Source organism: Rhincodon typus, chromosome 16 (assembly GCF_021869965.1).
Source record: "Rhincodon typus isolate 14 chromosome 16, sRhiTyp1.1, whole genome shotgun sequence".
Lineage (NCBI taxonomy): Eukaryota > Metazoa > Chordata > Chondrichthyes > Orectolobiformes > Rhincodontidae > Rhincodon > Rhincodon typus.
Window position 1 is genome coordinate 61,094,865 of NC_063347.1, and position 19,959 is coordinate 61,114,823.

Sequence of the window (19,959 nt, forward strand, 5' to 3'; positions counted from 1 at the left end):
TTTGTGCTTTTACTTCTTCCACGTTTGACAACTTCTGAATGGGCTGTCAGGGCAAAGGCCTCGCTGCCCAGTGCAGCAGTGTGAGTGTTAATGACTTGATGATACCGTCTCAGCTCCTGCCTGGATTAATTATTCTTTTACCGCGGCTTAAATTGCTTTCTGCTGACAGGCAGGGCCGGAGTAATCCAAGGCTTTATAAGGGGGCTCAGGGACCTGGGGTGGGGGGGGCGTTTGATTGTGTCCTGTCATTGCTCAAGTCAGTCAGTTCCTGTGCTGTTTCGGGTCAGGTTCAGAGAGGATCATCATCGAGGGAAAGTAAGGGGAAAGTTTGCTTCAACTGAGTTGCACAACAAGCTGCAACCATGAATGGCACCGAAGGAGAGAACTTCTATATACCCATGTCCAACAAGACAGGTGTGGTCAGGAGCCCATTCGAATACCCGCAGTACTACCTGGCTGAGCCTTGGAAATTCTCACTGCTGGCAGCCTACATGTTCTTCCTCATTATAACAGGGTTCCCCATCAATTTCCTCACCCTGTACGTCACCATCCAACACAAGAAACTTCGGCAGCCCCTTAACTATATCCTCCTCAACCTGGCTGTTTCTGATCTCTTCATGGTCCTTGGTGGATTCACTACCGCCATCATCACCGCAATGAATGGCTATTTCATCTTCGGACCAGCTGGTTGTAACTTTGAAGGCTTCTTTGCCACACTTGGAGGTAAGTTCCCGATATGTTTTCATCCACTGGTTCATTGCTTGGTCCAACTTCAGGGATCAGGAGACATAAGTTCATTTCCAGTCCAAGCCCTCGTTTGCTCAGAAGCTGTCTGTGGGGAAAATGCAATGGGATATTCCGCAGATAGATATTAACGAGGCTTTAAGTTAATTTTCTGCAGCGGATGCGATAAAGTGTAAGAATTACGTGTGTGGCTTGATAAACCGTTTGCATTACTTAGTGCAAACTTTGCTCAACGAACAGAGTTAAAAGTTTGGAGCCAGAATATTGAGTTATAGATGTTATAGTCAGACAAGCTAAGGTACATTTCCCAGCTGTCTGGATGGGACTTCTGCAGAATTCTAGAATTGTACTGCTGCAGAAGGAGGCTGTCCAGGCTATCCTGCTTGCACTGGTTCTATTAGCTCGTGCCAGTCTCCTGTCTTATCCCCATATCCCTGCACCCCATTTCTATCCATTGCCCTCTTGAATGCCTCAGTTGAACCTGCCTCTACCATATTTCTACGCGGTGCATTCCAGACCCTAACTAGTTGCAATGTGGAAAAGATTTTTCTCACTTCATCCCTGCTTCATTTCAACATCACTTTAAACCTATGCCCTGTCATTCTTCTTCCTTTTAAGAGTGTGTTGAACCCAGCCCTTCTGGTCCAGAGCCACTAAAACTACTACTGTGCTGCAGGTCACTTAAAATGAGTCCTGTTAACATTTAACAGCAAATGGGAGCAAGTCAGAGTGCCTTCATACAGGGACAGTGAATTTTAGTGGCGTTTGGCAGAATATGATAACCTCTACCCTAAAGGGACAAAGCCATGCATCAAGTTGTGCAGTGTCTGATCCTGACTGCCTATTAAGGCCAAAGTCCCTGGATATCGACAAGGGTAAAACAATAAAAGTTGGCACAAATTTCAATCCTCTAATCCTGGCAAAGAGAAAACTCGGTACAGTCTTCACATGGAAAAGGGAAAAATGAAGGGATCATTGGAACACTGTGTTCAGAGTCCCTGGTTTAAGCTCAGGGAATCTAGACAGGGTAAATGCGGAAGAAGGATGTTCCCAGAGTGGGGAGTCCAGGAAGAGGGGTCAGAGTTTAAGGATAGAGGGTAGGCCATTTGGGACTAAGATGAGGAGAAATTTCTTCACCCAGACAGTGTAATTCTCTGCCACAGAAAGTAGTTGAAGTCACAACATGAAGTTTTTTCAAGAAGGAGTTAGAAATAGTTCCGAGGGCTAAAGGAATCACATGGAGAGAAAGCAGGGAACAAGGGACTGGATGATTAAGTGTGATCATATTGAGCAGTCTCAAAGGACAGATGCCCTACTCCTGTTCATTTTCTCCATGTTCTATGTCCTCCTCTGCCTTTAATACTCTGACATGGTATTGGCTGTCTAGTAGAAAAAACATTTAACGCAAAAATCTAGAGTGAAGATAAATGGAGAGTTCGGAAACCAATTAAAGAAGGATAAGAAACAATGTTCTCACAGCGACCAAAGGATAAAAGAGATGGGGGTCACCATCAGAAGCAGAATATCAAGAACAGCAGGATGTGCAAACTAATTCTCAGGAGCAGAAATGGGTAACATGAAAACGTCTGTTTGCTGAGCGATTCTGGCGAAATATGAGAATGGAAAATGATGAGACAACCAGAAAAACAATGTTAAAAGCTTGGAGAGAGAACAATGTGTGAATGAGTATGAGGTTATCCCATTTCCATCCTGAAGATGCGTACATTTGCCTCAAAGGGATCAAGGAGAATCTTACAAACTTAAAACAGCTACATTGGAAATGCTTGGGTAACTGGTGAACAAGAAAAGGAACAAGCATGGACAGGATATTTTGAAAGTCTGTACACAGTGTCACTTTGACTATGAAGATTTTCATTCATTTTTAACAGGAGCATGTCTCCTGATATGGATCATGTAATTGTGGAGACCTTGGGGAAGATCTTGTGACAGTAACGTAAATGTGGTTCGACTAAATGAGTGGTAAATTGGACAGGCTTTAAACAAGGGGTGGAATAAATCATGAAAGGAACCTGGTAAAATTCCTGTTGAGCAGTAAATTCCAATTAGCATTCTGTGTACATGGTGGGACATGTAAATAGTGCAAATTGTGATTCAGCGATAAGGCAGGGAGTAAATAATAGTGTAAATCATGATTGGTATAAGAAGGTGAAGTGGGAAATGATGTTAATTAAATGTGGCTTTGATTGACGTGGGTACAGATTAAATAACTTGCAAATCAAATTTGCTCAAAATGTAATTTCATATGGAGCAAACCAGTCCAAATCACCTTCAGGAGATGTCATATATGGTGGGAATTGAATTTGATGACCATCAAATTTGATGTAAACTTCATGTGGCATATAGCGTTTGCTTTGATTTATTATTGTTACATGTGCCGAGATACAATGAAAAATACTGTTTCATGTGCTAACCAGGCAAATCATTCCTTGTGTAAGTACATCACAGAACATAGTGTTCCAGCTACTTTCAGTGTGTAAATACCCTGATGTTAGGGTGATGGAAACTACTAGACAGCAGTGATGGGGTCGGCAGCATTTGGCTCCTGAGTGAGAGGCTCAGCTGATTATGGCTTATGTGGCGGGCTTTGCCACATCCACACAGCTTCATCGTTGTCTTTCCACCTCAGGAACTTTATTTTGTTTTGGTTGCTCTGGGGGTGCCTCCTGATATCCCCCTGCGGGAGGCTGGGGCCCTGTGTATCTCCCATACCTGCTCGATCTTGGGCGGTGGCATTGGAAGATGAGCAGGAGCCTGGACCCTGCAGTCGGTGCCCAGCACTGGAGGAGGTACAGTACCCACGCAGCATGACTGTCTCCAGCTCGGAGGTGGCGAATGTAGAAGTGACAGTGCCAGTGGCAGCAGGAGGACTCTGGGGACAGTGTTGGACAACAGTGACTGGAGGAGCAGAGAGGGTAAAGTCTACAGAGAAGGAAAGATGAACCTTTAAAGATATTTCAGTCTGTAGAAATACCAATTTAATATTAATTTATTTAGTGTTTTATCATTTACACAATTTATTCAGTAACTTATTCTGTAATCCAAGATGGTGCTAGAACAAGACGACATTATCTACTTTTCACTTTAACTGGGTACGAGTGACAATATATTAAATTTTAAAAAGTACAGAAAAGATGCAGAGAAATATCATCTCTAATATATAGGTCTGTTCATAACTCTGGTAACAGCGGGAAAGAAGCTATTCTTGAATCTGTTGGTGCGTGTTTTCAAACCTTTGTATCTTTGTATAACAGGATTTTTCATTATGTTGGCAGCTTTCCTGAAGCAGCAGAATTAGAGATGGAGTCAGTGGTAGGAAGGCTGGTTTTTATTATGGACTGTAACTGTAACTTCTTAGGCAGTTACTTAGGCAGAGCAGTTGCCATACCCAGCTGTGATGCATCTGGATAGAATGCTTTCTATGGTTCACCTGTAAAACTGGGTAAGGGTCATTGTGGACATGCTGAATTTGGGTTGGTGGATGGACCAGGATAGATTATTGGTGATATTTACTCCGAGGAACTTGAGGGTCTCACCACCTACCCCTCAGCATCATTGATACAGACAAGGACATGTACTCCACTCTGCTTCCCAAAGTTGATGACCAGCTTCTTCATTAACTCAATTGAAATCATATCTTGGTGCAAGCAGTGAAAGAAGTGCATCCAATTCGGTGTAAACTCAACTTGGTGTATATCGAGCAGGACATATGTTGAATTGTGCCAGTCGATGATGACGCCAATCAAACTCAGGGCAAATATTGTTTGGTGTAAATCAGTCAGAGTGCACATAAAATTTAGTGCAAATCAAATGTGACACAAGTTGAATTTGTTGGTTTCGGCATAGTGTGACAATATCTGGAATACTGTGTCCAGTTTTGGACTCCTATTAATTAATTAGATTGGAAACTTTACGCAAAAGTTTGGGGACACAATCTGGTGACAGTTCTACAGCTGACCAAGGGAGGCACTGTAGCTGGGAGGACCTGCCAGAGACCAGGCATGTATTTAGCTCCTCATTGGTCCTCATTGCCCAGAAGCTGGAGAATCACTACCAGTTCCCTTGGACATCTCCTCTGAGGACACTACAAAGGTTGTCGATCCCTCCATCTCTAAGCTGCAAGTCCCTTTCCCACATTCAGAAGGTGCAGAAGGAATGGATTCACTTGCCTCTGGTAACAGGACTCTCTGTACATCTGGACCATCCAAACACAAATGCCCCTGAGGTTGGCAAGTCAAATGCCTAGGGGATACTGACTTCACTGCTAACCAGGCTACCTACCCCCAAATGTGGAGCAAGGGACTATAGTAAAATGTAGAGGGAAGGAGAGAAAGAAGAAAAATTTTTGAGGGCACTTTGGTTGTCAGGTGACAATGCACTGTACACTATTTGTTAGATTTATATAAATGTCGCTGTTTTGATCTTGCACCTCTGTGTTTGAGTCTCTGAATTCCCAAATGTAATTGCCAGGTGCTATAAGGAAGCTAAAGTTATACAAGTGTGTTTATGGGTTGACTATTGCAGCCAGAATATAATATTTCTCACTTAGGTCCCTATAGCTGTAAGTATGCTGCATTCAGTTTAAAGCAGACCCTGAAATTTTCTCCCAGTATCGCAGAGAGAAACTAGCAGGCATCTTTATGATGCATCTTGATGATTTTATCGAAAGATTCTGTAGAACATGAAGTGTATGTGATGGATTAAATAGGAAGAGAATTTAGTATTAGAAATCAGGATTTCTGAGTCTTTAAGTATTTGGCATGAGAAATTAACCATAATCCTAACTCATGGACACACAAGAAATACCACAGATTGATGTTTGAGTTGAGAGTCTGCTACAGCAGGGGGTTACAAGATGAACAAGATGGGTCCTGCTGACACCATTACCCCTTTGTCTCTATTCTTCCCCTGGCCTTGGTATCCAAAAGTGTTGGTGTGAATGAGCTGGTATGACTTAAAGTGATGTCTGGAACAGGGAGGTGCGCAGCAAACAGTGAGCTAATGCATTGGGATGGAATATCACAGGTTCTGTGTCCTGTATAGTTCGTAGGTCTGTGTGTAATATTGCTTCCCTTTGAAGGTCCACACAGCCGCCTCCCTCACAGGTCAAGTTGTTTAACCTGCCCTGTTCAGGTGGCTCATAGGCATTTTCTTTACCATTTGATCACTTACAGTTTCCAGCATAACTGAACATGACAGTAGATTCCCTTTGGCTTGTGACTTCCAGCCTCAGTGAGGCCATGATCATCCAGGGTTCTTGTCATCCAGTGAAATTCATAGGCTTCCTACTTCACCAGGATCCCACCAACCTATGTAAATGAGCCTGCAGCTGCCCACGCACCCCAACCCCAACTCCAAACCCTGACATCTGGGGCATATGCCAGGTGTGGGGCTCTTGTGGTGCAGTGATAGTATCCCTACCTCTGAGCCAGGAGGCCTGTGTTCAAGCCTGACCTGGTGCAGAGGTTGGTAATAATAATATCTCTGAATATTACTGGTTGGTTAGAAAAGTATTTACTATGCTAGGAGTGTTCATAAATAGAATCTCTACAGTGTGGAAGCAGGCCATTTGGCCCATCATATCCACAACTGACCCTGCAAAGAGCATCTCACCCAGACCCCTAACCTACCCCTGTAACCCCGCATCTCCCATGACTAATCCACCTAGTCTGCATATCCCTGGACACTACGGACAATTTAGCATGGCCAATTCACCCTAACCTGCACGTCTTTAGACTGTGAGAGGAAACCAGGAGAAACCCACGCAGACACGGGGAAAATGTGCAAACTCCATACAGACAGTTACCCGAGGGTGGAATCAAACCCAGGTCCCTAGGGCTGTGAGGCAGCAGTGCTAACCACTGAGCCACCGTGCCGTCCAATGTCTCCAATGTGGACATGCTCCCTCCTGCATGAACCCAGCCCACCTATGTATCCCCCTTTTAAATAATTTTGTCCTCCCACCCTTCAATTCCTATTCCCCTTTCTCACAACCTGCAGCCCTCAATCCCAAAGACTAGGTTCCTGAGAATCGTTTCCATCCCTCGAGCAACCTAGCATGGTAGCATCACCCGAGGAGAGCCCAAAAGCTCTGACTGGTCTCCACGATCAGGACTGGCCAGTATGGAGGCACGTTTGGAGTCTGTAATAATTTCCGCAGAAACAAAGATCCTCTCAACCAGATGTGGCCAATCCCCTGACTTACGGTGCCAGGAACCACCCCCCCCCCCCGCAACTCCTCACACAGACGTCAGTGAGACTACTCACCTTAGACCTCCTAACGCATGCTGGGTGTTTGCTGTCTTAGCCACTAGCATGTGGTGCAATGTGAGATTGACATGCACTGTCACACAGCAAGATGGCCAAGGACTGCCAACCAGCAAGAGAAGCTGCCTCACCAAGAAAGGCTTGGAAATTCCATTAACGTTTATGGCCAAAACCTCATAAGAAAAAAAAAAGACCTGTTAAAAGAAATGAACAGACTTTGATAAATTTAGAAAGTGGGATAGAGTTTTTTAGATTTGTTTCCTAATTCTCTTCCACAGAAGTCAGTGGAGGCCAAGTTGCTGAATATACTTCAGAAAGAAATAGATAGATTTAGTAAGGCCACTTTTGGAGTATTGCATACAATTCTGGTCACCTTGCCACATGGATAGAAAAGGTTTAAATAGATATAGACCAAGTTCAGGTGAACAGGACTAGTTTAGTTTGGGAAAATTGGTCGGCATGGATGAGTTGAACTGAAGGGTCTGTTTCCAAGCTGTATGACTCTATGACTCTAATCTAAAGGTGTCATGAGCAGAGGGCAAGACTAGCTACTCCTGCTCCTGTTGTCTATGTTTCTAATGTGTCTAGAAGAATATATTTTGGAATTTAACGGACTGTATTAAACAATTTTCTTTTCAAAATTTCTACTTTGCAATTCCAAAATTCAGTGTTCGCCTTTAGCTTGTTGGACTCTCCTAGGGCCTTGAACATGGGTAAATATGGGTATGGAGTTAGATTTTCTAAAATAAACACATTTTTGGAACAGCCTTAAATAAAATTCTTGGGAAAGCTTTAATTCCTAGCAGCCATGATGGTTCACATTGGACATTCAGCAGAAACACAAAAAAAAAATGGAGGATTCAAATGTAGCAGCGATGCAAAATTGCCCAGATAAAGTCTGAAAATATCTATTTAAAATGAGAATTGCAACTAAAAAGAATGAGGACAGAGATTCCTTGGAAATTAAAACAGACAACAGGAATTGGAGAACTACAATGGAATATTGAACCACATAACCCGAGGAATGGCTAGGCTTGTCTTCCATGCAACTCAAAGGCAATTAATTGTCCGAAATGAACATAGGCACATTGGAACAGGAGTAGGCCATTCAGCCTGTTCCACCATTCAATGAGATCCTGGCTGATCTGTTGCCTAACTCCATATGCCTGCCTTTGGCCCATATCCCTTAATACCTTTGATTAATAAAAAAATTATCCATCTCAGACTTAAAATTAACAACTGATCCAACATCCACAATTTGTGGAAGAGAGTTTCAAACATCTCTCCTGAAAGGTGTGGCCCTAATTCTCAGAGTGTGCCCCCAGTTCTAGAATCCCCAACCCAGTGGATTGTTTAAAATGTTATCTAGGTTCTTTAAACTGGATGGACCAAGATAAGGTTAAGGATTTGCAAGCTCTACTTGCTTCAGGTTTGGAAATGACAAAGTGCTAAAATCCCCAAAAAGAGTGTGACAAATCTGTAATTCCATAATAATTTTGGGAATCCCTGTATGATAGCTGAGTAAACCACTTAATCATTACATATATCATTATTTCAAGTGAAATATCCTTACTTTGAACAGACTGTCTATGAAAAAGGTTCAAAGAAAACAGGATATTGGGAACTCAGTGATTTTACAGTTTACACAATCGAAACATTGTTGAGAGATAGTAGGAACTGCCGATGCTGGAGTCTGAGATAACAAGGTGTGGATCTGGATGAACACAGCAGGCCAAGCAGCATCAGAAAGCAGGAAAGCTGATGTTTCGGGTCTGGACCCTTCTGTATTCCTTTAACATAATCTAGCCTGTCTAACGACAATATTAAACAGGTATTATTGTTATCAGGAAACAGGTGTTTAAAGGGAAAAAAAGAGGCTAATTATCTTAAAACTATAGTTTGAGATTGGCCACTACTATTCCACAATTGTATAAAGAGAAAAGATTAATAGTCATCAACATAATGGAGAAATGGATAGGAACTGGACTGGGGCTCTGACTAAATTCGGAACTGACAATGGCACTGTGTGTGTGTGTGTGTGTGTGTGTGTGTGTTGGACACAGTGCCAGTTATGACAAACTGTGACAACACATGCTCTATTAAGGAATTCCTGAGAGCAGATAAAACTCTAGTGTTAGAGTTAGCGATCTTGCTGGGTATGTTTGAGATGAGGAGATCTTGATCTTTGGAGTGAATAATAAGGTTAGCATTGACTGAGGTGACAATGTTTTTCAGTTTGTTTATTTTAATGCCCTTATGGCTGCTGTTTGAGATGGAGATGTGGTTGAACCTCTTGGAATTATTGACCTTGTTGGGTTGATCTGAGATGAAGGTGTTGTTGAGTTTGTTGGATTGAATGATCTTGTTTGGGTTACTTGTGATAACGATAATGAGTTTGTTGAATTGAATAGTCTTCGTTGAAGATGGTATTGCAATTGGAGGTTTGGTAGTAATAATATGATAGCAATTGCTGTTTTCATGGTGTAGTTAGATCTATCGAACTAATTAAAGTTGATGGTGTCATTGGACCTGCTGAAGTCCTGAGATTTGGTATAATTGGATGTATTGATGTAATGGTATTTGATTGTGTAATTGGATCTGTTGCGGTTATGGTATTTGATGGTGTGTTTTGATCTATTGAAGTAATGGTGTTTGACAGTGTGATTGGATCTGCTGATATAATAGTGTTTGATGGAGTAATTAGATCTGCTGAAGTAATCACATTTAGTGTAATTGGATCTGTTGAAGTAATGCTATTTCATGTCATTGGATTGACAGATGTAACACTATTCAATGGTGTGTTTGGGTCTGTTGGGTGGCACAGTAGCTCAATGGTTAGCACTACTGCCACTAAAGCACCAGGGACCTGGGTTCAATCTCCAGTCTTGGGTGACTGTCTGTGTGGAGTTTGCACACTCTCCCTGTGTCTGTGTGGGTTTCCTCCCACAGTCCAAAGATGTGCAGGTGGCTTGGCCATGTTAAATTGCCATGATGTCCAGGGATGTGTGGATTAACCATGGGAATTACAGGGAAACTGTAGGTGGGTGAGTCTGTGCAGTGTGTTCTTTTAAGAGTTGGTGTGGACTTGTTGGGCTGAATGGCCTGTTTCCACACTGTAGGGATTCTATGAGAAGCAAGTGTATCTGATGACATAATTGGATCTACAGAATTGATGGTAATTGATGGTGTAATTGGATCAACTGAAGTAATTGTATTTGGTGTAAATGGATCTGTTGAATTGCCAGTATTTGATGGTGTAATTTGATCTGCTGAAGTAATGATATTTGATGATCATTTTGGATCTATTGAAGCTATGGACTTTGGTGTAATTGAATCTGTTGAAGAAGCGGTGTTCTGCAACGTATTTGGATCTGTTGAAGTAATGGTATTTGAAGGTGTCATTAGAATGTGCTGACATTATGGTTTTGATGATGCAATTTGATCAATTGCTGGAATAGTATTTGATGGTGTAGTTGGATCGACTGAAGTAATGGTATTTGATGGCACAATTAGATCTATAGATTTAATGGTGCTTGGTATAATTGTTGATGCAATTATATTTGATGGTGTAATTGGATGTACTGAGGTAATGGTATTTGATGGTGCATTTCAATCTACTGAAGTAATGATATTTTATGGTGTAATTGTATCTGTGAGATGATGGTATTTAATTGTGTAATTAGATCTATTGAAGTAATGGTGTTTGCTGTAATTGGATGAATGGAAGTAAAGATATTTGATGGTACGATTGCATCTACTGATGTAATGATATTTGTTGGTGTATTTGGATCTAATTGAAGTGATGGGATTAAATGGTGTAATTGGATCTGCTGAGATAATGGTATTTGGTGGTGTAATTGGATCTACTAAAATGATATTTGACAGTGCAATTGGATGTTGAAAAAATGGCTTTCTATAGTGTAATTTGATCTATTGAAGTAATGAGAGTTAGTGTAATTGGGTCTTTTGTAGAAACGATATTTAATGGTGTAAATGGATTAGTTGATGGTGATGTGCTGGGATTGCTTGCATTTGCCTTGGATAACGTCATTGAGTTTGGAGGCTGTGATGCGATTGTATTTATTGGAATTAATGATCACATTGATAGACTTTATTGAGATTGTATTGAGTTGTTGGGGATAATAATGTGCTTGGGTTTGATGGGGATAGTGGTGTAATTGGGTTTGATGTGGATAATGTGTGATTGGATTTGATGGAGAAAATGATGTGATTGAATTCAATAGGGATGATGATGATGTGATTGGGTTTGATGAGGATAATGGTGAAATTGGATTTGATGGGCATAATGATGGTGTGATTGCATTTGATGGAAATCGTTATGTGATTGGGTTTGATGGGGCTAATGATGTGATTGGTTTTGATGGTGATTATAATGTGATTGGGTTTGTGGGAGATCATGATGTGATTGGGTTTGATGAAGATTATGATGTGATTAGATTTTTGGAGGTAATGATGTGTTTGTGTTTGCTGGAGATAATGATGACATTGTGTTTGATGTGGCTAATGATTGTGATTGGGTTTGATGAAGGTAATGATGTGATTGGGTATGTTGAAAAAAATGTTGTAATTGGATTTGATGGAGATAAAGATTTGATTGGGGGGATTTGATGAAGATAATGGCGTGATTTTAAATAGAGGTTGTAATGTCACTTTGTTGCTGATGATTTTGTTGAGTTTTGTAGGAATGATTGATGTGAGATTTTTTTTGGTCTGCTGGAGGTTGATGATGTCACTGAGTTTGTTAGCGGTGGTGATGTCCTTGCCTTTATTGCTGATATCTTTGTGTACATTGCTGATGATATGATTGTGTTTGCAGCTAAGGATGTCCTAGGGTTTTTCGAAGAAACGTTTGAGTCTTCCTGTCAGAGTTGCTGATCTCAAATTGTCATTGTGTTTCTCTGCAATGATATCAGTGGGTTCTTTGGAAATCATGATGTCATTCAGTTTGCTGCCCACAGCAAAGTCATCATTTGTTTTTGAAAGTGATGATATTAATAAGTTATTTAGTATCCTGATTCATTTTGTTGAATTTTATACATATTAAGATTTTTGGAGGAATCATTTAAGTTGGATTTATATAGATGGTACCATTGACCTTGCTCTAGGTAATCCAGCAACTAAGCTCATTTGGGATGATTTTTCTTTGGAGATTAAAGTGTGACTGAATTTGCTGGATGTGACCCTTTTTATCGGTAATCTTTTGCCAATACTTTTAAATTGACCTTGCTCCAATTGATATTGTAACTGATTGAAATCTTGCTGTATCAGGGGAACTGACTCTCCCTTTCTGTCTGTCAGGTGAGATCTCTCTCTGGTCGCTTGTGGTTCTTGCTATTGAACGATACGTGGTTGTCTGTAAACCCATGAGCAACTTCAGATTTGGCAGTCAACACGCCATTATGGGCGTGACCTTCACATGGATCATGGCATTGGCTTGTGCCTTCCCCCCACTAGTCGGATGGTCCAGGTAATCACATTTGTCATCCACCCTACCCTTCCTTCACTGATCACCTCAAGTGACACCGTCACCTTCAGAGAAGCCATACCTTTACATACTCCAACTCTCATGTGGATCTGATCTGCATTAAAACCCAGGGCCTCAATGAAAAACCAGTCTAGACTCTCAAATACCAGTCAAAATCAGTTAAATATTATTTACTGGAGTGTCAATTTGGGGGTGTGTGTGTGTCTGTGTAACAGAGAGCATGTTGGTACCTGTGTGTGCGCGTTCACGTGTGCATTATGGGCGTTGATGTTTTTTGAAGGCTGTGAAAGCTGCAAACGCTGGGGTGGTACAGTGACACAGTGGTTAGCACCGCTGCCTCACAACATCAGGGACCCGGATTCGGTTCCAGCCTTGGATGACTGTCTATGTGGAGTTTATACGTTCTCCCTGTGTCAGCGTGGGTGTCCACCAGGTGACCTGGTTTCCTCCCGCAATCCAAAGCTGTGCAGGTTAGGTGGATTGGCCATACTAAATTGCCCCATCCACGGATGTGTAGGTTAAGTGGATTAGCCATGGTAAATGCAAGGTTAAGGGGTGGTGGGTGATGCTCTTTGGAGGGTTGGTGCAGACTCGATGGGCTGAATGGCCTCTTTCTGCACTGTAGGGATTCTGTGAACATGGTGGATGGGGTGCCTGAGTGAGGCAGGAGCCAAAATGTTAATGTAGGCAGAAGTGTGTTCATGATGAGACAGAGCCTGATGCCATGAATAGCTTCAAAACTCCTTGAAAATCTCAACCCACACTTGAGATATAAAGTCATCCACCCTATTCATATTTGTTTGAAGTCTCTAAGGCTTTCCTTACCAAGCTATCAGGAGAATGGAGGCCTACCTGGAAGCTTGGGAGCAGTGAGGCTTGCTGGACAGTGGGAGGTGACAGTGGCTGGAAGGTTGGGACTGAAAGGTGCAGACAAGTGCCACAAGGGGGAGGAGGGAGGGTAAGGTTTGGCCCTAGGGAAGCCGAATTGTAGGGTGGCCAAGGGTTCTGGTTTACTATGTGGGGAGAATAGACAAAGTGGTGGACTTAATATTTTGGGAAAGTGGGGAAGGGGGACAAAGAGTCTGAGGAGAGGACTGAGGGCTTGACGGATTCTAGTAAAGATTTGTGATTAGAACCGAGTGGGATGTGCAACACACTTCTGCGTGGGCCTTCATCTTTTGGCACCCCATCAGTGAAATCCCTCAGTCCTTTTTATATTGAAGAAGTCTTTATGTTTGCAGGTTCATCCCCGAGGGAATGCAGTGCTCATGTGGAATCGATTACTACACCTTGAAGCCTGAAGTGTACAATGAATCCTTTGTCATCTACATGTTTGTTGTACATTTCAGCATCCCCCTGACTGTTATCTTCTTTTGCTATGGCCGCCTCGTCTGCACAGTCAAAGAGGTAGTTTCAAACGCACTTCTGTCATTTCTAAAAAGCACAAAGTTCTGAGAGTGGTGCAAATCCAGAATAAAAGCAGCACAATGTGGGGAATTGCTCAGCAGGTCAGGCAATGGCTGTGAGGACAAGAAATTGAATTAATGTTTGGAGTTCAATGATCCTTCGTCAGAATCGGGAGAGATCAAGTTAAGGGAAGTGAGGAGATCGGGGTAGATGCGCGCACAGGCGGTGTGAATGGAAAATCCAAATGACAGACAAATTAGAGCACTTGATTGTGTCTGTAAACAGAGCTGGAGCCTTTCGTATATCCCTCAGCTAAACACAGACTTGGTGACCACTTTGCGGAACACCTCTGATTGGGCCCATACCATTCCCTCAGCGCGTCTCTGCCAACTGTTTTCTTTGCCACATTATACTTCTTAATTTTCTCATTCCCTATTGGACGCTTTTTGGGTTTTCTTTGCACCATCCTGTTTTCACTTGCTTCAGTCTGGTGTAATATCTGGATTACTCCTGGTGCCATGAGCTAGTGAGGGTAGGAATAGGAGGATAGAGCAGATGAAAGCGTGACTGAGGAGCTGGTGCAGGGCAGAAGGATTCACATGTAAAACAAGGATGGATTGCACTTGAACTGGAAGGGGATTAACATACTGGCGGGGAGATTTGCTGGAGCTGCTCAGAAGGATTTAAACTGGTAAGGTTATGGGTGGTGGTAGGGGGTACCCAAGGAGACAGTGAGTAAAGAGATCAGTCAGAGACTGGAACATTTGGGAAAAGGAGCAAGTCAAACAGTCAGGGCAGGCAGGAACAAAGCAGAGAACGAGATAGGACTGATAAATTAAACTACATTTATTTCAATGCAAGAGGCCTAACAGGTAAGGCTGATGAACTGAGGGCATGGTTGGGAACATGGGACTGGAATATCATAGTGATTACAGAGATGTGGCTTATGGATGGACAGGACTGGCCGCTTAATGTTCCAGGGTATAGATGCTATAGGAAGGATAGAATGTGGGGAGGGCAAGAGAGGAGGGGGAGTGGCATTTTTGGTTAGGGATAACATTACAGCTATACTTAGGGAGATATTCCTGGGAATATGTCCTAGGAAGTTATTTGGGTAGAACTGAGAAATAAGAAAGGGATGATCACCTTATTGGGATTGTACAATAGCCACCCCATTAGTCAGCAGGAAATTGAGAAACAAATTTGTAACAGGGTTTTAGTTATCTGTAATAATAGGGTGGTAGTGGTAGGGGATTTGAACATTACAAACATAGACTGGGACTGCCATAGTGTCAAGGGCTTGGATGGGGAGAAATTTGTTAAGTGTGAACAAGATGATTTTCTGATGCAGCATGTGGATGTATGCAGTAGAGAAGGGCAAAACGTGACCTACTGTTGGGAAATAAGGCAGGGCAGGTGACTGAGGTGTCAGTGGGGGAGCACTTTGGGGCCAGTGACCATAATTCTGAGTTCTAAAATAGTGATGGAAAAGGATAGACTGGATCTAAAGGTTAAAGCTCTAAATTGGAGGAAGGCTAATTTTGACAGTATTAGGCAAGAACTTGGAGATGAGTGTTTGCAGGTAAAGGATGACTAGAAAATGAGAAGCCTTCAAAAAAGTTAGATAACAAGAGTCCAGAGAATATGTTCCTGTCAGGGCGAAGGGCAAGGCTGGTAGGTAAAGGGAATGCTAGATGACTAGAGCAATTGAGGTTTTGGTCAAGAATAAGAAGGAAACATTTGTCAGGTATAGACAGGAAAGATCGAGTGAATCCTTAGAGTATAAAGGCAGTAGGAGTATAGTTAAGAGGTATATCAGGAGGGCAGAAAGGGGACATGAAATAACTTTGGCAAATAGCATTGAGGAGAATCCAGAGACTCTACAAATACATTAAGGGCAAAAGGGTAACTAAGAAGAGAATAGGGCACCTTTAAAGATCAGGAAGACCCCCTATGTGTGGAACTGCAGGAGATGGGGCAGATACTAAACAAATATTTTGCATCAGTGTTTACTGTGGAGGAGGATATGGAAGATCGAGAACATGGGGAAATAAATAGTGATATCTTGAAAAATGTCAATATTACAGAGGTGGAGGTACTGAATGTCTTAAAATGTTTAAAGGTGGATAAATCCCTGGGACCTGATCAGGTGTAACCTAGAACTCTGTAGAAAGCTAGGGAAGTGATTGCTGGGCCTTTGCTGAGATATTTATATCATCGATAGCCACAGGTGAGGTGCCGGAAGACTGGAGGCTGGCCAATGTGGTGCCACTATTTAAGAAAGGTGGTAAGAAAAAGCCAGGCAACTATAAACAGGTGAGCCTGACATCAGTGGTGGGCAAGTTGATGGAGGGAATCCTGAGGGACAGGATTTCCATGTATTTGGAAAGGCAAGGACTGATTAGGAATCGTCAGCATGGTTTTGAGCATGGGAAATTGTGTCTCACTAACTTAATTGAGATTTTTGAAGAACTAACGAAGAAGATTGATGAGGGCAGAATGGTGGACATGATCTATGTGGACTTCAGTAAGGCGTTTGAGAAAGTTCCTCTTGGTAGACTGGTTAGCAAGGTTAGATCACACTGAACACATGGAGAAATAGCCATTTGAATTCAGAACTGGCAAAGGTAGAAGGCAGAGGGTAGTGGTGGAGCATTGCTTTTCAGACTGCTAGTCTGTGACCAGAGATGTGCCACAAGGATTGGTGCTGTGTCAACTGCTTTTCATCATTTATACAAACGATTTGAATGTGAATATAGGATGTATGATTAGTAAGTTTGCAAATGACACCAGAATTGGAGGTGTAGTGGACAGCGAAGAAGGTTACCTCTGAGTACAATGGGATCTTGATCAGATGGGCCAATGGGCCAAGAAGTGGCAGATGGAGTTTAATTTAGATAAATGTGAGGTGCTGCATTTTGGAAAGGCAAATCAGGGCAGGACTTATACACTTAATGCTAAGGTCCTGGGAGCATTGCTGAACAAAGAGACTTTGGAGTGCAGGTTCATAGTTCTTGAAAGTGGAGTCACAGATCGATAGAATAGTGAAGAAGGCATTTGGTTTGCTTGCCTTTATTGGTTAGTGCATTGAGTATAGGAGTTGGGAGGTCATGTGGCGGCTTTTCAGGACATTGGTTAGGCCACTTTTGGAATACTGCATTCAATTTTGGTCTCCCTGCTATAAGAGGGATGTTGTGAAACTTGAAAGGGTTCAGAAAAGATTTACAAAGATGTTGCCAGGGTTGGAGGGTTTGGGTGAGCCTCAATAGTCTGGGGTTATTTTCAATGGAGCGTCAGAGGCTGAGGGGTGACCTTATAGAGGTTTATAAAACCATGAAGGGCATGGATAGGGTAAATAGACAAGGTTTTTTTCCCTGGGGTGGGGGAGTCCAAAATTAGACAGCATAGCTTTAACGTGAGAAGGGAAAGATTTAAAAGGGACCTGAGGGGCAATTATTTCATGCAGAGGGTGGTGCGTGTATGGACTGAGCTGCCAGAGCAAATGGAGGAGGCTGGAGCAATTACAACATTTAAAAGGCAACTGGATGGGTAAATGAATAGATAATGGTTTAGAGGAGTATGGGCCAGATGCTCACAAATGGGACCAGATTAATTTAGGATGTCTGGTTGACATGGACGAGTTGGACTGAATGGTCTGTTTCCATGCTGTATATTTCTATGACTCTAACTGTTCCAACACAACAGCATCCCATAAACACACCCTTGGCAAAGGCAAATTCAGCAAAACAGATTTCCCTCACTTGCTACAACCTCCAGACCAAGAGAAGGAACACTGACAGAATGAATCTAGCAGCTGAGAGAGAACTCAAGTTTTTTTTTCAGAAACAGAGAGATCTGTATCTAGAAGCTTCAACTCCAAAACTCCAACTTCAACAACTGAAAGCAAAACCACAACCCTCAGTCTGTGTGAGCCTGACTCCACCCATCATGCTGCTTTGTGTAATTTTTTTTAAAAAGACTGAAGCTATTTACTCCGCTTTCATGGAGCAGACACCTCAACACCAGATTAACACCATCCGTCTTCAACCAAGTCAAAACAAATCCATATTAAAGGCACATATCGTCACATAATAGCTTCCAATGTTTTCCTTACGACAGATGTTAAATTAATTGGCTTGTCGTTTCCTGCTTCCTGTGTCCCTCCTTTTTTGAATTATATTAGCTATTTTCCAATGTCAAGGAACCTTCGTGAACCTAATGAGTTTTAGAAAATCCAATCCATCAAAGAATAATCCAATGCATCAAGGAGTTCTCCTAATAAAATGGCAGAGGTTTTCCCCTCGCGTTACCTTTACTATCACAATATTTTCCCCTTCAGGGACATCTCCTCCGTTTCACATGACTATGCCTTCCCCAGTCATTACTACTGTCACCTATCTCCCTTTCCCCTTCCCTAAAACTTTGTATTCTTCTATATTTAGACCACATCCCTCAGCCGTTATGAACCACGTTTTCCACCTACGTCCCCATGAGAGACATCATTGCCTCCTTGTGCTTGAAGGGTACAAGGGACTAAATGGGTTTCTCTGGGCTTTGGCTGCCGTTAACCCTCCCAGTTCTGAGTTCTGTGCTTTTGTTTGACCAGCCTAAGGTTCAATCGTGTTGTTGTTCCATAATTCTGGGCTTCCATATATAATAACCCAGCAGCCTGTGACCTGAAGTTTGTAGCTTTGTAAATTTGACCACCACTCAATGTTTGTTTCTCAACTATGTCTGCCCCCCTGCCCTGACCTTGATCCTCACTCACTAATACTCCCCTTCTTGTCCCCAGGCCGCAGCCCAGCAACAGGAATCAGAAACCACCCAGAGAGCTGAGCGGGAGGTCACTCGAATGGTTATCATCATGGTGTTTGCTTTCCTCATCTGTTGGTTGCCGTACGCCTCTGTGGCAATCTACATCTTCACCAATCAAGGCAGCGAATTCGGGCCAGTCTTCATGACCATCCCAGCATTCTTTGCCAAAAGCTCAGCTCTGTACAACCCTCTCATTTACATCCTGATGAACAAACAGGTAAGACAGATTGTCCCTCAGTCTTTACATGCTCGCTCTCACCCAAACACTCTGCCTGTATTACCTCACTGCGGACTCTTATCTCTCTCTGTGTCTCTCGGTGTCTGTCTCATTTATCTCTCTCTCTGTTAATCTGTCTATCTGTCCCTTGATATCCAGATGTGTGTTTCACTGTGTCTTAATCTCTCTCTGTTTGTGAGTCTCTCTCTGGCTGTGTGTCTGTCTGTCGGTGTATGTCTATGTGTGGGTGTTTGTCTGAATGTGGGTGTCTGTTTCTTAGTCTCTCTGTCTATGTCTCTCTGTTCATTTGTGGGTTTTGCTGTCTCTCAGCCTGTGTGTGTGTATCTGTACGTGATCATGTATCTGTGTGTGGGTGTATGTCTGTGTCTGTCTTAGTGTAGGTGTCTGTGTGTGTGTCTGTGTGTGTGTGTGTGTGTGTGTTCCTCAGTCACTATCTGTAAGTATCTGTGGTGTGTGTCTCTCTTATTGTGTCTGTGTTTGTCAGAATCTCTCTCTCTCTGTCTCTTTCACGGTGTGTGTATAGATATAGATATAGATAGATATCTGCCTGCCTCTGTATCTCAGGGTTCTGGTTAGTTCTCAGAGCTGTAGGCCTAGGCTCTGTCCCAGCTAAGGATGGTCACTCCTGAGGCAGCGAGATATTGGAGGCTAGCTGTCCATGTGGACAAAGCTCACCTCCTTAATTGAATGTGCCCAGGGCCAAGTAGGTATATTCCACTGACGAAGAGATGTATCCTCCAGAGGGGATAGAGGGAGGGGGCAGACATTGGCCGTTGCAGGCACCAGCTGGGTCTAGCTGTAAAGATAGGTACAGCCAGAGGGACATACCGAAAATTCCCTGTAATCTCGTGTACCGCAGGAACTGTGCCAGAGTCATTGAATTGTCAAAGGGCTAGGGGAGGGTGTGTGTGTCTGCCCGTGTGTGTGTGTGTGCCTGTGTGTGTGTGTGCCTGTGTGTGTGTGT

At 42.8% G+C, this 19,959-nt stretch overlaps 1 protein-coding gene across 1 annotated transcript in view; it reads left to right on the forward strand.

Annotated features, from left to right (window-relative positions):
• The first annotated feature begins 362 nt into the window (after nucleotides 1-362).
• Nucleotides 363-19,959, forward strand: part of LOC109922438 (rhodopsin) — a 21,279-nt gene continuing 1,682 nt past the window's right edge. Inside the window, exons 1-4 of the mRNA XM_048606470.1 lie at nucleotides 363-723; nucleotides 12,349-12,517; nucleotides 13,777-13,942; nucleotides 18,735-18,974. Coding sequence (XP_048462427.1) covers nucleotides 363-723; nucleotides 12,349-12,517; nucleotides 13,777-13,942; nucleotides 18,735-18,974 — 936 coding nt within the window. The remainder of the gene's footprint in view (nucleotides 724-12,348; nucleotides 12,518-13,776; nucleotides 13,943-18,734; nucleotides 18,975-19,959) is intronic.